This window comes from Phoca vitulina, unplaced genomic scaffold (assembly GCF_004348235.1).
Source record: "Phoca vitulina isolate PV1807 unplaced genomic scaffold, GSC_HSeal_1.0 scaffold3, whole genome shotgun sequence".
NCBI lineage: Eukaryota > Metazoa > Chordata > Mammalia > Carnivora > Phocidae > Phoca > Phoca vitulina.
In genome coordinates this window covers 49531360-49552515 of record NW_022589706.1, presented here as the reverse complement: position 1 = coordinate 49552515, position 21156 = coordinate 49531360, and the positions used below count along the sequence as shown (strand labels likewise).

The 21156-nt window shown below is 35.7% G+C and overlaps 1 protein-coding gene across 1 annotated transcript in view; it reads left to right on the top strand.

Annotated features, from left to right (window-relative positions):
* Positions 1-21156, top strand: part of LOC116629135 (transmembrane protease serine 11C-like) — a 61165-nt gene that overhangs the window by 39345 nt on the left and 664 nt on the right. The window contains exons 6-9 of the mRNA XM_032399435.1: positions 11517-11555; positions 14830-15001; positions 16205-16464; positions 17334-17476. Coding sequence (XP_032255326.1) covers positions 11517-11555; positions 14830-15001; positions 16205-16464; positions 17334-17476 — 614 coding nt within the window. The remainder of the gene's footprint in view (positions 1-11516; positions 11556-14829; positions 15002-16204; positions 16465-17333; positions 17477-21156) is intronic.

The following is a 21156-nucleotide window of genomic DNA, read 5'->3' as shown; positions in this document are numbered from 1 at the left end:
TACAGCCAAAACGCCAAAGAAAGAACAATGGCCTTACCCCAAATCATGCCAGCAAAGCCTGAGTAGGGATCCTCTACTTCCACCCTTCCTGAGCCCTAGTTAAATACGTACAGGACTTATATGCTGAAAACTATACAGCACTGATGAAAGAAATCAAAGAAGATGTAAATAAATGAATAGAAAAGTCATCTTTATGGATTAAAAGACTCTCAATTGTCCCCAAACTGATATACAGGATTATCTTTTTTTTTTAAGATTTTATTTATTTATTTGACAAAGAGAGAAAGTGCACAAGCAGGGGGAGCCGCAGGCAGAGGGAGAGGGAGAAGCAGGCTCCCCACTGAGCAGAGAGCCCCATGTGGGGCTTGATCCCAGGACTCTGGGATCATGACCTGAGCCGAAGGCAGATTTTTAATGGACCCAGGATTATCTTTTTTAATCCCAGGCACCCAGGATTATCTTTTTTAGGAAAAAAAAATGTAGGAGAAAATCTTTTGCGAGGGCTAGGTAGAACTCTTTGATTTGACAACAAAACCATGACTCGTAAGAGGAAAATTGACAATTTAAAATTCATCAAAATTAAAATTTTTGCTCTGCAAAATACCTGGTAAAGAGGATGGAAAGACTACAGACTGGAAAAAAATACCACTTATCAAAGGGCTGGTATCTAGAATATATGGAGAATTCTCAAAACTCAGTGAAAAAACAATCAGTTTAGAAAACAGGCAAAACACGGGAAGAGACATTTAACCAAAAAGAATATACAGACGGCAAATAAGCATATATATAGACTTCAATATCATTAGCAATTAGATAAATGCAACTTAAAACTACAATGAGATATTGCTACACATTTATGAGAATGGCAGAAAATTTTTTAAATAATGACAGAACCAAATGCTGGCAAAGACATGGAGAAACTGCATCATCCATACTATGCTTATGGGAATGTAAAATGGTACATCCATTCTGGAAAACAGTTTGGTGTTTTTTTAATTAAACATGCAACAGCCACACAACCCATTAATTACATTCCTAGGTATTATCCCAGACAAATGATGATTGTGTTCACGCAAAAATTTATACATGATGTTTATAGCAGCTTATTCCTAATAGCCAAAAACTTAAAACAATCCAGATATCCTTCAAGAAGCTAAGGGTTAAACATATTTGGGTACATCATACCATGGAATACTACTCAGTGATAAACAACTTGGATGAATCTCTAGAAAATTACACTGAGTGAAAGAAGCCAATCCAGAAAATTATATATTGTATTATTCTACTTATATGAATATATAACATTCTTGAAATGACAAAATTATAGAAAGGGAGAACAGATTAATGGTTACCAGGGATTAAGGACAGAGTAGGATGGAAGTAAGTAGATGTGACTATAAAAGAGCAACACAACAAATTCTTGTGGCGATGGAAATGTTTTGTATTTTGACAGCATCAATGTCAATAACCTGGTTATGATATGGTACTGTAGTTTTGAAGATGTTGTCTTTACAACATCTTTGCAAGATATTACCTTTGGGGGAAATTGAGAAAAGGGTACATAAATGTTATTTATTACAACTGCATCTGAATCTGCTATTATATCATAATAAACCTTTGGATTTCTTAAAATTACATTTAAAAAGCATACACATTTCGTGGGATTAGATCTTAGACATCTGATGACTTTGGCTCTTTATCTCTTATGTTCCTAGATCTCTGAGTTACTGTTGTAACAAATATTATTTAAATGAGTCATAGCATGAGTTTTCTTAAATGTCTTTGAAAAGTTTGGCAATCTTTTTAAGACTGAAAAACTAGCATTATGGAGGTACTCTGACTAAAATATATTAATGATATTTTATCCTCCATTCCAGCAGCCTAAAAACTTTTTTTATTGAGGTATAATTGACATGTAACATTACATTTATTTCAGTTGTACAACATAACAATTCAATATTTGTATGTATTGCCAAATGAACACCACAATAAGTCTAGTTAACATCTGTCACCATACATATTTATAAAAAAATTTTTCTTGTGATGAGAACTTTTAAGTTCTATTCTCTTAGCAAGTTTCAAAAATGTAATATGGTATTATTAACTATAGTCACCATGCTGTACATTACATTCCATGCCTTATTTATTTTATAAGTGGAAAATAACCCCCTTTTGACTCCCTTCACCCATTTTGCCCACCTCTCCCGACCCCACATTGATTGATTTGCAGATGTTGAACCATCCTTGCATCCCTGGAATAAATTCCACTTGATCATGGTGTATGATTCTTTTAATGTATTGTTGAATTCAGTTTGCTAATACTTTATTAAGGATTTTTGCATCTTTGTTCATCAGGCATATTGACGTATAATTGTTTTTTCTTATGACCTCCTTATATGGTTTTGGTATCAGGGTAACACTGGCTTCGTGAGTTTAGAAGTGTTCCCTCCACTTCTATTTTTTGGAAAAGTCTGAAAAGAATTGGTGTTAATTCTTCTGTGAATGTTTGATAGAATTCACCACTGAAGCCATCTGGTCCTGGACTTTTGTTTGTTGGGAGCTTTTTGATTACTGATTGAATCTCCTTAGCAGTAATAAGTCTGTTCACATTTTGTATTTCTTCATGATTCAGTCTTGGTAGGTTGTATGTTTCTAGGAATTTACCTTTTTTTCTAAGTTGTCAAATTTGTTGGGATTATAATTGTTCACAGTAGCTTCTCATGATTCCCTGTATTTCTGTGACATAGTTATAACATCTCCTCTTTCATTTCTGATTTTATTTATTTGAATTCTCTCTCTTTTTTTCTTGGTGAGTCTAACTAAAGGTTTGTCAATTTTGTTTATCTTTCAAAGAACCAGCTCTTAGTTTCATTTATCTTTTCTATCATTTTAGTCTCTATTTCACTTATATCTTCTCTGATATTTGTTATTTCTTTCCTCATGGTAACTTTATACTTCTTCTAGTGCCTTGAGATGCAAAGTTAGGTTATTTGAGATTTTTTCTTGATATTGAAATCTTTTGACATTCATAAACAAGGTAAGATTGTACTATCTTAGAAAGGTACTAAAAAGGTACTTAGAAAGGTACTTAGAAAGAAAGGTACTAAAACCATCAGCAAAACCACTTTGATTCTTCTTTTACGTAACTGATGAATTATGTATGACTCGCCTGCTTCTCTTAATGCAGTACACATTAAATAGCTAAAAGTACCATATACTAGATGCCAGCTTTATTTATTTTTATTTTTTTATTATTAACATCTAATATATTATTTGTTTCAGGACTACCAGTCTATGATTCATCAGTCTTACACATTTCATAGCACTCACCATAGCACATACCCTCCCCAGTGTCCATCACCCAGCCACCCTAGCCCTCCCACCCCCCTCCACTCCAGCAACCCTCAGTTTGTTTCTTGAGATTAAGAGTTTCTTATGGTTTGTCTCCCTCTGGTTTCATCTTGTTTCATTTTTCCCTCCCTTCCCCTATGATCCTGTCTTGTTTCTCAAATTCCCCATATCAATGAGATCATATGATACATGTCTTTCTCTGATTGACTTATTTTGCTTAACATAATACCCTATAGTTCCATCCATGTCATTGCAAATGGCAAGATTTCATTTTTTTGATGGCTGCATAATATTCCATTGTATATATATACCATGTCTTCTTTATCCATTCATCTGTCAATGGACATCTTGGCTCTTTCCATGGTTTGGCTATTGTGGACATTGCTGCTATAAACATTGGGGTGCACATACCCCTTCGGATCACTACATTTGTATCTTTGGGGTAAATACCCAGTAGTGCAATTGCTGGGTCATACGGTAGCTCTATTTTCAACTTTTTGAGGAACCTCCATACTGTTTTCCAGAGTGGCTATATCAGCTTGCATTCCCACCAACAGTGTAGGAGGGTTCCCCTTTCTCCGCATTCCCGCCAACATCTGTCGTTTCCTGACTTGTTAATTTTAGCCATTCTGACTGGTGTGAGGTGGTATCTCATTGAGGTTTTGATTTGGATTTCCCTGATGCCGAGCAATGTTGAGCACTTTTTCAGGTGTCTGTTGGCCATTTGGATGTCTTCTTTGGAAAAATGTCTGTTCATGTCTTCTGCCCATTTCTTGATTGGATCATTTGTTCTTTGGGTGCTGAGTTTAATAAGTTCTTTATAGATTTTGGATACTAGCCCTCTATCTGATATGTCATTTGCAAATATTTTCTCACATTCTGTCAGTTGTCTTTTGGTTTTGTTGACTGTTTCTTTTGCTGTGCAAAAGCTTTTTATCTTGATGAAGTCCCAGTAGTTCATTTTTGCCCTTGCTTCCCTTGCCTTTGGTGATGTTTCTAGGAAGAAGTTGCTACGGCTGAGGTCGAAGAAGTTGCTGCCTGTGTTCTCCTCAAGGATTTTGATGGACTCCTGTCTCACATTTAGGTCTTTCAACCATTTATTTTTTTTTTAAAGATTTTATTTATTTATTTGAGAGAGAGAGAATGAGACAGAGAGCATGAGAGGGAGGAGGGTCAGAGGGAGAAGCAGACTCCCTGCCGAGCAGGGAGCCCGATGTGGGACTCGATCCCGGGACTCCAGGATCATGACCTGAGCCAAAGGCAGTCGCTTAACCAACTGAGCCACCCAGGCGCCCCAGGTCTTTCAACCATTTAGAGTCTATTTTTGTGTGTGGTGTAAGGAAATGGTCCAGTTTCATTCTTCTGCATGTGGCTGTCCAATTTTCCCAACACCATTTGTTGAAGAGACTGTCTTTTTTCCATTGGACATTCTTTCCTGCTTTGTCGAAGATTAGTTGACCATAGAGTTGAGGGTCCATTTCTGGGCTCTCTATTCTGTTCCATTGATCTATGTGTCTGTTTTTGTACCAGTACTATACTGTCTTGATGATTACAGCTTTGTAATAGAGCTTGAAGTCCAGAATTGTGATGCCACAAGCTTTGCTTTGTTTGTTCAACATTTCTCTGGCTATTCAGGGTCTTTTCTGGTTCCATACAAATTTTAGGATTATTTGTTCCATTTCTTTAAAAAAAAAGTGGGTGGTATTTTGATAGGGATTGCTTTAAATGTGTAGATTGCTCTAGGTAGCATAGACATTTTCACAATATTTGTTCTTCTAATCCATGAGCATGGAACATTTTTCCATTTCTTTGTGTCTTCCTCAACTTCTTTCATGAGTATTCTATAGTCTTCTGAGTACAGATTCTTGCCTCTTTGGTTAGGTTTATTCCTAGGTATCTTGTGGTTTTGGGTGCAATTGTAAATGGGATCGACTCCTTAATTTCTCTTTCTTCTGTCTTGTTGTTGGCGTAAGACCTGTACCTCTGAAACAAATAATACATTATATGCTAAAAGAAGAAGAAGAAGAAGAAGAAGAAGAAGAAGAAGAAGAAGAAGAAGATAGCAGGAAGGGAAAAATGAAGGGGGGGAAATTGGAGGGGGAGATGAACCATGAGAGACTATGGACTCTGAGAAACAAACTGAGGGTTCTAGAGGGGAGGGGAGTGGGGGGATGAGTTAGCCTGATGATGGGTATTAAAGAGGGCGTGTTCTGCATGGAGCACTGGGTGTTATACGCAAACAATGAATCATGGAACACTACACCAAAAACTAATGATGTAATGTATGGTGATTAACATAACATAATAAAAAAAAAAAGCTTCCAGGACAAACAAAAACTACAAGAATTTGCGACACCAAACCAGCCCTACAAGAAATATTGAAAGGGGTCCTCTAAGCAAAGAGAGAGCCTAAAAGTAACATAGACCAGAAAGGAACACAGACAATATACAGTAACAGTCACCTTATAGGCAATACAATGGCACTAAATTCGTATCTTTCAATAGTTACCCTGAATGTAAATGGGCTAAATGCCCCAATCAAAAGACACAGGCTATCAGATTGGATAAAAAAACAAGACCCATCAATATGCTGCCTGCAAGAGACTCATTTAGACCCAAAGGCACCTCCAGATTTAAAATGAGGGGGTGGAAAACAATTTACCATGCTAATGGACATCAAAAGAAAGCTGGGGTGGCAATCCTTATATCAGACAAATTAGATTTTAAACCGAAGACTATAATAAGAGATGAGGAAGGACACTATATCATACTTAAAGGGTCTATCCAACAAGATCTAACAATTGTAAATATCTATGCCCCTAACATGGAAGCAGCCAATTATATAAGCCAATTAATAACAAAATCAAAGAAACACATTGACAATAATACAATAATAGTAGGGGACTTTATCACCCCTCTCACTGAAATGGACAGATCATCTAAGCACGAGATCAACTAGATGCCAGTTTTAATGTTTTTTTTCCTTTAAAGTGATTTCTGTTACTGATGAGTTGTGTGTCTAAGAGCTTTTATTAAAGCTCATAATGTGGAAAAAATCAATAAGGGACAAGAAAAGGCATTCAAAATATGAATAGACCTTTTTTTAAAAAAAGAAAGAAATGTCTTTACTCTGTCAGGAAGAAATTTATAGATTTTGGAAATTTTTTCCTAACCAGTTTTTCCATTCTTTGTACCTTCTACATTCTTTGTCTCTTGTGTAGGATGTCTGAAGAAACACACAAGAGTCCTACATGTTCGGAGTAAGAATAGTTGTGGTTTGTGTTCAATGACAGGTTACTTGTGCAACTTCCAAAACCATGTAATTTTCATGGATTTACTCATAAGTATTGCATAAAATAAGTTATAATTATAATTATTTATTTATTATCTATAAATTATTTTATGGTTGTCACTGGGTCTATTAACCTATGCCTGAATATTTTTATTTTTGTTTTTGTTTTCAAATATGTATAGTTCCCAGAAGAATTTTTTTTAGTGTAGAAAAATACATTTAAAACAAACAACTTAAATAAATTCCAGAGAAAAAATTTTAATTCGTTCAGAATAAACAAAATATTACAAGGTGATGGTTATTTTGCATCAAAAACTACTATGTGCAAACCAGCAAGAGAACATGAAGCTAAGAAATTATCTGAGAAGATAGAGTTAAGAAGGAAAGCTTCTTGGAGAAGCTACCTCTTAAGATAGTTCTTAAAGAAAGCAATGGACATGAACTGAAAGAAATTCATCCATAAAGTATTCTCAGCTGGGTGTTATAACAGAGCTATGCCATCAAAATGCAGACCTTCACAAGGTGAAGGTCTCCTTCCCTGGTCTAGGTACCAGGGAGAACCAAGCTAGAAACTTTTCAGATGAAAGTGCTAATCCTAAATATTAACTTTCTGTCCAATATGTGTCCTCAAAAGGGCCCCTTAGAAACACAAGTATGTCATTTCAAAAGCTTAAGACAGATGTTATCACTTACATTGTCCACCGCTTACTGTTTTAATATAACTGTCTAAATATACCCCTTGGGGTATATGGGGCACCTGGGTGGCTCAGTCGGTTAACTGTCTGCCTTCAGCTCAGGTCATGATCCCAGGGTCCTGGGATCGCATCGGGTTCCCTGCTCAGCAGGGAGCCTGCTTCTCCCTCTCCCTCTGCCTGCCACTCCCCCTGCTTCTGCTCTCTCTCTCTCTCTGTCAAATAAGTAAATAAAAATCTTAAAAATAAATAAATAAACTAACTTCTCAGGACATGTTTTGTCCTCTCTTCATTATAATAGTCTTCTGTACAGCTTCTAAGGCTTAAAATCAATGATGGCTAAGTAGAGAATAATATCCAAATAAATTTGGATTTTTCATATTTCTTGAAATCTGCATAAAGATAAAAAAATTGGAGCACTGTTCTACCTTAAAAACTACTACCTGCATACACAATTGGTTATTAGGTTTAATTAATTTTAAAGATTTAATCAATTTTAAAATTTATTAATTTTATTAAAACATTTCATTAAAAGATGTATTTATTATAATTAATTAACTTCTAATAAATTTTTTTAATTTCATCTTCAGAGTCAAAATAGCAAACATATTGAAGATATGTGCTGTAAAGAACTAATCTACATCACTCTGAGGAAGGACAAATATGTAATGTCTAAACACAGAAATAATTTTCAGTCTAATTAGAAGCATAAAGAAAAGCATTTACTGAGGGTAAATACGCATCCAGGTGATTAATCAAAACTTGCAGTGTGTGAAGAATCAGCTTTTGTTCAACCACAATCCAAGTGCATACTCCATTCCTTTGCCTTTTAATTCAGACCATTCATATTAACGCTCCTTTTTGGGAAGAAGGTGGGCGGTGAAAATATTATGAATGAATTTCCAAGGTGGAAGATGATAATTCCTGTGTTATAAAACAATTTTATAGTAGTTACCTTACTCAGTAAGTCCATGTACATTTATTTATAGTTTTAAAATTTTCACAAACCTAACATGAAAAATTTTAAACATCACATAAAATACTCCAAAACAAAATCAGTAATTTCCTCTATCTGTTTAATGCTAGAAGACTAGGGAAACTATTTGAAAAGTAGGATTAATCAATTTATTTACTATTTGGACTCATGTAAAGTAATAAATTCACCTAAGTAAAGTTAAAGCCCATGATCTATGTAAAATTTATATTATAAATGTATCTACTGCTACTGTAAAAGTCTTCCTTATGCTTCAGAATCCTACAGCTTAGTTTTCATGATTATTATGTTTCAGATATTTTTTCCATTTCTCTCATTTATTTTTTTAATTTTAATTGTATATTTCATTTTATTTTTTGTTTAAATCCAATTAGCCAACATACAGTACATCATTAGTTTTTGATATAATGTTCAGTGATTCATTAGTTGCGTATAACACCCAGTGCTCATCACATCATGGGGAAAGGGAGGGAAAACTGAATGGGAAGAAATCAGAGAGGGAGAAAAACCATGAGAGACTCTTGACCCTGAGAAACAAACTAAGGGTTGGGGAAAGGGAGGTGGGGGGGGGGATGGGGTAACTAGGTGATGGGCATTAAGGAGGGCATGTGATGTGTTTCAGATATTTTTTAAGGAAGAAAATAGTCACTGGATATCAAACTTTTACCAGTACATCCAAATTTGCATTTCTTACTTTCTAACCCCAGAAAGACACCAAATATTAAATCCATTTAGACACCAAAAGTCCATTTAGAAAGCATCTAAGCATCTTTTCTAATCTAATGTTCAACAATGAGTGAATCATGCCTATTTTGCCCCAAGTAAATTTCATTGGCTTCTTTCCAAAAGAATGTTTGTCATCAGCTATTCCTATTTCCCCTGCTGCCCCTCTATGCTCAGTGACTTTTCTTGGTGCAACCAATTTTCTAAGCACAAATCTACCATAGCACTAATCATATAAGATTACATTATCTACTAAGTTGTACATCTCTTCCACTACAAGTTCACTGAAGACAGGGTCTACGTCAATTGTCTTTGAGTCCTGGCCCATAGGAGAAGATCAATGCACAGTTCCTGAGCTGTTTTTAAAACTGCTCTGTCTAATCATCCTTTGATGGAATCTCATTCTTGGCAGGGACAGTGCCATTGCTACATTGTAGACAGACTATCTTAGGTTACAGAGTTGACTCCTGACTCAAACATAAATTCATAGGAGTTCTAGGCTTTGAGTGTGAGCCAAGGAACTTGAAGGAAACACAAATAGCCACACAGCAGTGACTCAATCAAAGGAGTGACAGCTTAAATCACTTCCCCATGTATTGTACCTGTCCTTCTTCCTACCCAAGTGATAGTTACTCTATTAAGCTCCGGGATGATACAACTATTAAAAGCAAATTATAAGTCAAAAGCCTTTCTTCCCTTTAGCGAGTCATACATCAATAAAGAAACCTCAAAGAAAGAAGAAAGTTCTGTGAACATAGTAGGGTTTTCTAAATAATTAGTTCTTGTAAGGTGTAGGATTTGACATTTTTTCAGTTGATTTACAGGAGTTAAATTATATCCCAAACTCTTAATATAGTTTGATACATTTTACTAACCACACAAAGCTCAAAATCAAACTCTAAAGATATCCTGTCCAATAAAAATTAGCTTCTGGAAGGCAGCTATAAAGGATTAGGTGGAAATGGGCCACCTTTCTGTTAAAGTGGGTGTGGCTCATATCTACTCAGTCTCTCTGACGGTTGAATTGCTCCTGCCTTTTTGTTCAAACAAGCTGACTTTCTGGTAAAGGATACTTTTGTCTTCCTGATTTGTTGTGCAACCTAATGTAAGAGTGTGTAACTATAATTGTCATATATAAATGGATACTCCCTGGATTTACAGAAATGCAAGAGGATAATAAAAATGAACTCACATTGGCATTTATAGTATTTAACCTATCAAGCAAATGGTGACTCATTTTTTAAGAGAAACTCTTAAGTAGAAATGGTTAGTATATTTACATTTCTCTACATCTGAAATTTGGGACATAATTGTGATTCACTTGTTCACCCTCTCCTCATACACTTTCATCATGGGTTGCAGGTTCTGCAGGGATTTGGGGGCGACAGCAAAATTGTCTATTGTAAATCTCATCCCAAAATACTCCCTAGATGTCTAGGAATGAGCAGACAATATTAAAGTCTGCCTTATTACTAAAGTAAATTTTTTTTTTATCCAAAGCAAATGGGAAATGAAATGGCATGCTTAATTGAGTATTCTGAATAATTGAAACTACACAAAGGATATTAATTTTAAAAGGATCAAAATATAGCAAAATGCACTCAACACCAAAAAATGCACTAAATATAATAATTTACATAGTCTCTCCTACTTATTAGCGTTATTTGTTATGGTATATGGTTATTTCAATATCTTAGCCTGGTTTCTCAAAAAGTGGAGCCTGAGACAGGGACTTGCATATGGTAGTTGATCTGAGAAAGAGTAAAGAGTAAAAAGAATGAAATGAGGAGGGAGAGTGTTCACCATCAGAAGCAACTCTAGCTCTATCCCAGGGGATCTTCTGAGTTATATATCAGAACTGTGCTCCCCTATGACTCAAGGGGGAAGCATTTGTCCATTGACTCCCATCTTACACCAGCTCCAACAGAGTTAACTCCCACATTTCCTATTGCCCATCTGGGAATGTCCAGTGGGTTCCTTCTGGCAGAAAGTGAGAAACCTAAAGTGCTAACTTGAGAAGGGCATGTGTCAAATTACTCCTGAGTAAAGGGGATCCAAATCTGTGTGGAATTCGTCACCACATTGTGGCTGGAATAAGATATGGGCTAAAAGTATTTAAAGTGGTGCATAAATGAGGTCAAATACATCCAGTCATCTGGTGATTTGGATTGAAGATACAGTGAAAGATGACTATTTTTCATACATTTTAGTACTTTCCAGGACCCGGACCTCTTTTTCAACTTATAATGGGGAACCTGAGTCTTTTTAGAAACAGAAGAATGAATACTAAGATTTTATTTCTCTCTATGCTAATCCATGATCATAGAAGTTATAGAGTCAAGATTGAATAATTGGATTATATTTACAGAATAATGTGTTCCTCAAAACAAAATTATTAGTATTAATGTTAAAGAATATGTCCATAAATGTAAATATTTCCTTTTCCTTTTTCTTTGACTTTTAGATATTGCAATGCCGACAGCAGAAAATCTTCTCCATGTTTGTAAGTTCATTAACAAAGAGTTATTTTCTAGTGAAATTTAATTCCCTGAATGGCAAAAAAAAGACCTCCACTTGACAATCAATACGGTGTCCATAAAGATGTAATGGGAAGCCTGCTTTTAGAAACTTGGGAAAAGATGACTGTGGTTGGTCTTAAATTGACTGATATCATTGATTGACTGCTATAAATTGATTTTAAATGAGAAACACATTATTACATGCCATAATGGCAGAGGGGATCTAGGGACAAGCAGTGGTAATTATGAACTTAGGATCTAAAACCAGCTACACATCAGTTTTGAGACCCAGGTCCAACATGTACTAACTGGATGGTTAGTTAGTTTCTCAAACCTTCAGTTCCAAGCTGTTGCAATGACAAAAAAAGCACAACTAAGGTACTTACAAAAGTACACAGCTCATAATAAGCACTCAGTAGATGTCAGTTGTATATTTTATTCTACCTATAAAAACTGTAGGCCTGGGAACTCACTGTGGAATTCTGATCATGCAAGCCAAGTTTCATGTGCTGAGACTTGCATGCAAGCAGCTTGCTTGCTGGCGAAGGCATTCTGCTTCCACTCTCCCACCAGCCGCCCTGAGAAATATGATCCCCAGGGTTGCTGGAACCTGTCGCAGGCTATCAGAGGACCACTGCTCCTACCTGGGCACTGAGACTAATTAGGGCAGCTGGAAATTGCCCTCCAGGGCCCGGTGACACCAACCCTGATGACTCTTACTACCTTTCAGTCATAGCAGAGTTGAGCAACCTGGGCAAAACTTAACCACAAAGCTGTATTAGATTATTTTTCTCTCTGATATATTTTGACTGAACAGTCCTCAAGCTACTTAATAGGACACCTTAAAGTCAGTCATTCCAATTAAAAATTTTAGTACTGATACAATCAAAATCCACAATTAAAAATGTGTCAGGTTGGCAGAAGAGATGTAATCAAAACAGGAATAAAAAGAGCAGTAAGAAAGAGATCAGCCAATTTGTACATCCCCTAGCTAGAACACTAAGGAACCATCCAGACCAGTATTCTGAACTTGACTTGGCCTATCTGAGGTTTTAATTTTACTTTAAATAAATAGCAAGAGGGGAAAGGTAGGCAAGAAAAATCAAACAGGATTAAAGAAAGAATAGAGTTTGGTACATGACAAAGTATATTATAGTAATAAATGATGGAATGGAAGTTAGAAGAGTATGGAGGCTGTAAGAGCTTGGTAGATTCTTTGATGTTTCTGGAAGTATTAGCCATCAAGTCTTCATTATATTCCTTAAGTTCTTGAAATTTGCCATATGACCTCTTCTGATATAACAAAAGCTACAAGGTGCCATGTAAGATTTCAGCAGAGGTAAATAACAAGGTAATATTGCAGAGGTGGCAGCTAGAAGCTTAACAGACACAGCAACGATGAGCAAATGAGAACTCAGAATGGAAATTGATGCATGAATATAAATTAGATTACAATTCTGAACAAAAGCACAAACAGGAAAGTAGAGTCACCCCAGGGAGGCTCTCCTAGCCCACAGAGAAGCATCTTTGTTTTTCTATTTCCCTGAAGGAAGTTGAGTAAAAGCCAACTTCCTTTAGGAGTTGTCCAAACAGAAGGGAGGATAGGGAGGAACCATTATACCTTTGGGTTCTGAGTTATTTGTTTTATCCCCTGCAGATTCCATAATAAGGGAGTGGAAAGAAAGAGAAAAAGAAAAGGGAGTTACATTCAGTGAGTCAAAAGTGAGACTTTCTCATTCAAAAATAACAACCACCTAGGCTCTGCTTCAGTAAGTGGTTTTTATGAAAAGGATGCCTTAACAATCCGAAGTTTAGATTGCATCAGAGAGAACAATCTAGAATCAGAAGCAACATACAAATTTAAGGACTTCAGAGGGCTAGTAAAGACCATTTTAAAAGTCCACATGTCCCTCCCTGTGCTTCTGATGCCTTTCCACCTTCAGGAACGACTATCTCCAGATGTTACCTTGTCACATCCCTGTGAAGCAATTGACCATCTACCTTTCCAATTAATTTAAAGTTCTCATTCTTGATACAAATACCTTTCTCTAACTCAGAGTTTCCTAACCTTAACACTATTAACATTTTAGGCCAGACAATTCTTTGTTTCAGGAACAGTCCTATGCATTATAGCATTTTTAGCAGCATCCCTGGCCTCTACCTACCAGTAGTGCACACCCCTCCCACAAATTATGGCAACCAAAAATATTTCCAGATATTGCCAAATTTCTTCTGGGGTTAGGGGTGGAATGTAAAATTGTCCCTGATTGAGAACCACTGCTTTCATCGATGTCCACTGCATTGATTATGGCAAGTTTTTCTCATTCTCTAAATGTTAGGAACATACCCATTCCAGAAGTCAAATATTTTTATTTCAAGATGTCTTGTGGGTCATATGACATAGACTTCATTTCTATAAACATTTATCGAGCTCCTTATAAGTGATAGGTTCTCCATGATAGTTTCTAAAAATATATTTTTTAAAAAGATATAGTTCCTGCCCTCTAAAAAATTTAATTAATGAGGCTGACAATCTCTAGTAAAAGATACCATAAATTGTCAAGGAACAAGCTCAGTGCTTTAGTTAGAGTAAGATGACATAGTCAAGAGAATCAGAGAGAGACAGAATTATAGTGAAGCTGTACTATTACTGCAGATTTGCTTTAAAGACTTAAAAGAGTCTAGCAGGTTCTTTGGATCTAAGTTGACATGAGAGCACAGTCCTGATGCAGAGAAGCATATCACTTTGGGAAAGGGCTGGCTCTCTTCATGTGTCATTCTTTTTAGCCAGATATTGTGGATTGTAACTTGAATGTGAACACATTTCTGTCTACTCTGTCTCTTGTCAATATCCCATTGACATTCACAGCCATTCACTCTTTCTTATGAATGTTTCAGAGCAATCACAACTGCTCACAAAATTAAAAGGCACACATTTCCATAATAACTTAGTAACTCGTTACTGATTATTATCTTCCAAATTCAAACATTTCATTTCACTTGCTTCTTATAACAGATCAGAGCAATGCCATGCAGGTACACGGAGAGTAGATGTGACTGATGAGGATGGGGGAGGAAGATGTCAATCTCTATTTTGAATGAATTCTCAGGAAATCTCATGTCCACAGTTTGTCCTAACTTCTCCAAGACTATGGGCTTTTCCTCAGTTAATCTTATTATGAGAGTTTGTTTACTATAGCAATGCGTGCATAAGCAATATCAATATCATTGTATGCTAATGAACTCTATTTTGAGCAGGTTGTGGACAACGAACAATAACTCCTTCTGGCAACAAGATAGTAGGGGGCATGGATGCCCAGGAAGGGGAATGGCCTTGGCAAGCTAGCCTGCAACAGAACAGTGTCCACCGATGTGGAGCCACTCTGATTAGTAACAGCTGGCTTGTCACTGCTGCTCACTGCTTCATAAAGTAAGCTCTGGACCACAAAAAGCCTCGAAGCCACTCATGCACCAAAAGTCTGATACATACCTTTCAAGAATATGGCCATACAACTATGCCTCCAAATGTTTGATATTGTGAAGTATACTCTCAAAATTACTCAATGAATCAGTTTTTTTAAAAAAAGATATATTCAGGCTAGAACAGGATCTGTCAACAGTGGTACTATTATATTTGGTCCAAATAATTCTTAATTATGGGAGTGGCTGTCCCGTGCATTATAGGATATTTAGCAGCATCCCTGGCCCCTACCCACCAAATGCCAGTAGCATGCCCCCCAGGACTGACAACCAAAAATGTCTCCAGTTAACACCAAATGTCTCCTGGAGGACAAAATAGCCCTCAGTTGAGACTCGCTAAGCTAGACTGAATTCAATTTTATAAAGAAACTATAAATCCCAAACTGAGCACTGGTCTTCTATTTCTTTCTCATCATTATTTCATCTGATTTTATTTATTTAGTCATAAATATTTGAATTCATCCTGTATCCTCCCATATATATTATAGTCCGATGTGAAATTATTATTTCTTTAAAGGATATATTATTGCACCAAGTGTTTGCTTTGTTTTTACCCTTTTGTTTGAGGTTTCATTTTACTAATTTCTATTGGCTTTATGTAGCACTTACTGGTTTTATTTTTAAATAAAAATCCCTCTTAAACTTGAGACTTTGAAATGTTCTAACAGCACTATTTTTCACTGCTTAGTATACAAACCCTTGATTAACAAATAAGAGCAAAAGTCAGAAATATCTTCCTATTTATAGTTTTTAATGATTATAAAAGAAGATTTAGGCTATTTCCTTAATTTCCATAAGTTTACTCTGTCCCATAATCTTGCCCACTTTTTATTTAATCTTACTATCTTGTCTTATCATATTTATCTTTCTAAATACTCTTGAGACTTTCTGGACAGATAAAATGAGTTCCCATGGCTTATCTTTTAAAATATATCTTATGAAGAAAAGATAAAAAATAAAATATAGCTTATTGAATATTCAAAGTTTATTCATGTTATTGTTTTTATTTTTTCTCTTACATATATCTTTACTTTTGTATGTTAAATGCACTACAGGTATTCAATACTTATCTAATTGTTTTAAAATATATAAGATATTAATTCCTACAACTCTGAAATACAGGATTTTTAATAAATAAATCTATTTTCTTTAGGGCCAGGGATCCCAAAGAATGGAATGTTAGTTTTGGGATTCTTTTAAGTGACCCACAAGTACAGCGAAGTATCAAGGATATTATAATTCATGAAAACTACCATTACCCCGCACATGATAATGACATTGCTGTTGTGCATCTGTCCTCACCAGTATTATATACAAGCAGCATCCGAAGAGCATGTCTTCCAGAAGCTACTTACACATTCCCACCCAATTCAGATGTGGTGGTCACTGGATGGGGAACATTAAAGTCTGATGGTGAGTTCCTAACCTTCCTCCACTACATGGTTTGAATTTGAGTTTTAGGAGTTAAAAAAAAACACTCCAAATCATAACTAAACCTGAGAAATACTTTCTCTAGATCATTTTAAAGAGGATAATGTGCAATGGATTGAAAATTATCCTCAACCACATTCATACAGAAACTACAATTTCATAGAGCTTTTACCATAATTTCCCTTAAATTTTTTGTAGTTTTTGTAGAAATGCATTATTTGAAGAAGTAATTCATTTTCCTCCATTTTATTCATTCATTCATTCTATAAATATTTACCTTGATTACCACCTTTATTCCAAATACAGGTCTGAGTGGTTTGGATATATTAATGAATAAAATAGGTAAATATTCCTGCCCTCATAAAGCTTACATTTTTAGCAAGAAAAGACAATAACCACGAAATATAATAAATATTTGTTTTATGCAGGTAAGTACTAGACTAAACAAACAAGACTGCAGAGTATTGGACATTTTTGATGAGGAGAAATGAGTAACTCTAAGTGACAAGGCAATGCATCCCCATGACCTTAATAATGTAAAGATTTAGTAGCTATTTCTGTTCATAAATGCATCTGAAAGTACAAAAAAATAAATCTAAAATTAATTCTAAGATTCAGAATTACTGTAACAGCAGAAAATCTTAAAATGATTATAAAATGTATGTTTCTGGAATATGAATTTTTCATTTTGTTTTCTAAGGTTACTAAGAAACTAAGAAAGGAGACAAAAGTCTAATTAAAATGTATGTTTTACATTGACTTGGAAATTATGCATAGTATTAGGTACTAATAAACCTAGTCAGAGATATTAATATTAACTTAGCAAAAGTTGTATAATTTTCTTCCTTTAGGAACAAGTCCTAATATACTCCAAAAAGGACTAGTGAAGATTATAGATAATAAAACCTGCAACAGTGAAGAGGTATATGGTGGTGTGATCACACCTGGAATGCTGTGTGCCGGGTTCCTGAAGGGAAGTGTGGATGCCTGCCAGGTAAATCTGCCTATTCCATTTTCTTCCTTTTTTTTTTTTTTTTTAAGACTTTATTTATTTATTTGACAGAGAGAGACAGCGAGTGAGGGAACACAAGTGGGGGCAGGAGTGGGAGAGGGAGAGACAGGCTTCCCACTTAGCAGCGAGCCCGACGAGCCCCTCAGATCCCAGGACCCTGGGATCATGACATGAGCCGAAGGCAGACGCTTAACAATTGAGCCACCCAGGCACTCCATTTTCAAGATTTTTTTTCTTGTGGTTTTTAATTCCAATTTACTTGTTCAATTTTCTCAAAAGAAAACATTTTTAGTATTTAATAAGATATTTATTAAGTGGGGCGCCTGGGTGGCTCAGATGGTTAAGCGTCTGCCTTCGGCTCAGGTCATGATCCCAGAGTCCTGGGATCGAGCCCCGCATCGGGCTCCTGGCTCAGCGGGGAGCCTGCTTCTCCCTCTCCCTCTGCCTCTCTCCCTGCTCATGCTCTCTCTCTGTGTATCTCTGTGTCTCAAATGAATAAATAAAATCTTTAAAAAAAAAAAAAAAGATACTTATTAAGTTAAAATACTAAAGTGCTAAACCACTCCTACTTATATAAGAAGCTGTCAGTAGGAGTGGGGAAGAGACTAAATTTGGAATAAGCAATAAAGAGATGAATGGAATATTGGCAACTTTAGTTAGATTGGCCCTCTTTCAGTGAGAAGCACCCAACTGAATCCAACACCCAACCTAATGATCATGGAGCTTTCTTAATTGAGGGTGGTTCCAATACCCTAAATATTTAGTTTATTTAACAATGCTCCATGTAGCAGGCACTGTTTTAAGCTCTTTACAAATATTAATTTATTCTAGTTATGATAATTCTGTAGTGTACATTTGTACTATTATAAGCCCTATTTCTCAGCTGAAGAGACTGAGATAAGGAGACCAAGTAAATTGTTTAAACTCACACAGGTATTAAGTGGTAGAACTCGGACTTAAACAGAGGACATTGGGCTACACAGCCTATACTCTGAATGCTACACTAAGCTGCCTTTCCTTATGCTTAATATGCTTCAAACACCTCTGATGCTATTTATAAGCAATAGTCTCAGAGTTAACAAAAGTACTACTGCAGTTATCTAGGCAGGCAGAATCAGTGGTAAATCCAGAAAGACCCTATATTTTATTCATTAGTTTTTATGGATTATGAGGGGCCAGACCCTGTGCTAGGTGCAGAGGAGTTAAAAGTGAATAAAGCATTATTCCTGCACTCTAGGAACGAGAAAACATACAAATAAGTACTTGAAATACATAATTATCATCAATAATTACAGATTCCCATCTTTCCAACTGTCCCACTAACCCTATTCTTCAAAGTTATGACAACTTTAAATCCCAGTTTCTCTCGATTTTCTCTCAGTCCATCACCCCTCAGCACCATGACTCTCTTCTAACCTTATGCAGCCTAGAGGTTTTATTATTTCAACCACTCCATTGACAGCACCCTCAGTGACTTCACCATCTTCTACTTCCCCACACCCATGCTAATATTCTCCAACCACAGAGCAACACGACTATTTTATTGGCTCCTATACATAAGCTCCTGAGCACAACTAGAAGAAATCTTGCAGCCTTGTAAACTGGTGTCATATAATCACAGCTGGGTCCTTAACACACTACAGAATTCTTTAATGCATCCTTTATAGTCTATGTCAGCCTTTCATTGCATTATTGAAATGTGTCCCTATATGCCTTTATATTCCTTAACATATGACATTTCCTCATACTAACTAGAAAAAAGAATGAACGAAATCATGAGATCAACTTTAATTTCTTTTCTACATGACAAATTTATATTTGTACTTATCCTCACCTTCCAGGCTCAGGACAAATTTCTTCTACTTTTCAAATCTAACCTTTTGTCTGTATTCTTCATCCCCTCTCTCTCCACACAAATTAGTTACATTAATTTGAACTTTCTTCCATATTTTCCAAACTGCCCCACCCCAATGGGCTCTTCCACATATTCTGCAAATATTATTAGGTCTCTCCCTTAATATATCCTACATCACAGGGTTTTAGGTGAGGCAGCCACAGAAGATTTATGGGGCACTAATTAGGGTAAAGAGAGAAAACAAAGAAAGAAAGATTTTGTTGTTGCTTTGTATAAATATGTAGATATATACATACAAACTCCAATATTTGAGTGTCTTAGGCACCACCAATATGGTATTCTTTTTGTTGACTCCAGTCATGTAAATACAAGTAATGAATCATGTAGTTGAATCATGCTCTTCTAGTCCATCTGCATGGCTATGTTAGGAGAAAGATGCAAACTTGGTTTTCCTTTGCTGCCACTAGCATGTCCCCTGAGGATAACTTTTCAGTATATAAAATGCAGATAGATATATGTGTACTGCAACATCAGACAGTATCGAAAGGGACAGGGTTCCCATCAGCTTATATATTTATGTCTTTTTTTCAACTCCAAATAAAATTTAGTGAGGTGTATATTGGAGTAACAATTTTACAAATGATAGGGTAAAAATTGCACCATATTTCAAATATGGTACCTAACCCAGTGATTTATCTGAGTTGAGACATGATTGCAACCATATAAAATTTCATATAGAATATAAAATATATATATATATATATATATATATATATATATATATATATCCTACTCTTTCTTTTTCCCTTTTTGGTCAAATCTCTACAGAATAGTTTACTATCATTGTTCCATATTCTCAACTTAATCACTCTCTAACCCAGTGCTTGCAGACTTTCGCCCCACCAGACCAGTGAAAGTATTCAAGCCAAGATTACTAATGATGATCTAATTGCCAGGCATTTATGTCCAGTGTGCCATTAGAAATAAAAACCTTGGGCTCAGGAAAGAGTTCTGGCTGTACATACATATCTGAAAGTTATTGTCATCTGGGTGGTAAATGCATGAGTTATCAATACAATTGCTCAGATAAACTATATAAAATAAGAAGCACCTAAGTAATAGAACTCTGGTATAGTTTTTTAAGGGGCTAACAGTAAGAGATAATAAAGATCAGAAAAACAAAAAACAATAAGAAATTGGTGTCATGGGATTCCAGGGATCAGAGAAAAAGGGAATAGTCAATAGTGACACATGCCAAAGAGTGAGATAGATGCTGGAAAGAGTGTCAACTTCAATTGTTTATTGGTAAAGTTTAGAAGGTTCATTGGTGGAAAGAAAAACCATTTAGGAGAAAGTTGAAAATAAGATAAGAAAACAGAAATTTCAATATAAACTACTACTTCAACCCATTTAGCTATGAAAGGAAGATAATTAGGGCAATAGAGGAGGTCTTAAGATCCAGAAAGGCTGTCATTTTTTCAGATGGGCAAAACTGAAAAAAAAAAATGTATATGCCTGGCAGGGAAAGACAGTGCAGGAAATGAAGACATATTAGGAAAAGCAAACAAGAGAAGATTATTGATAGAACAGTGCCCTTGATCCAGAGAACAGGTGGAGGGATTAGCCTTGGAAAGAACTAAATATCCCCATTTATCTGACAATGAGTGTAAATACAGATGTGGGCTGATACAGGTAAGCTAGGAAGTCAAAAGAGACAAGGACAAGAAATGGAGAGATGCTATCTATTGTTCTCCACTTTATGAATTTGAAACTAAGAGATTAAATTTTTAAAAATTATAAAATAAGC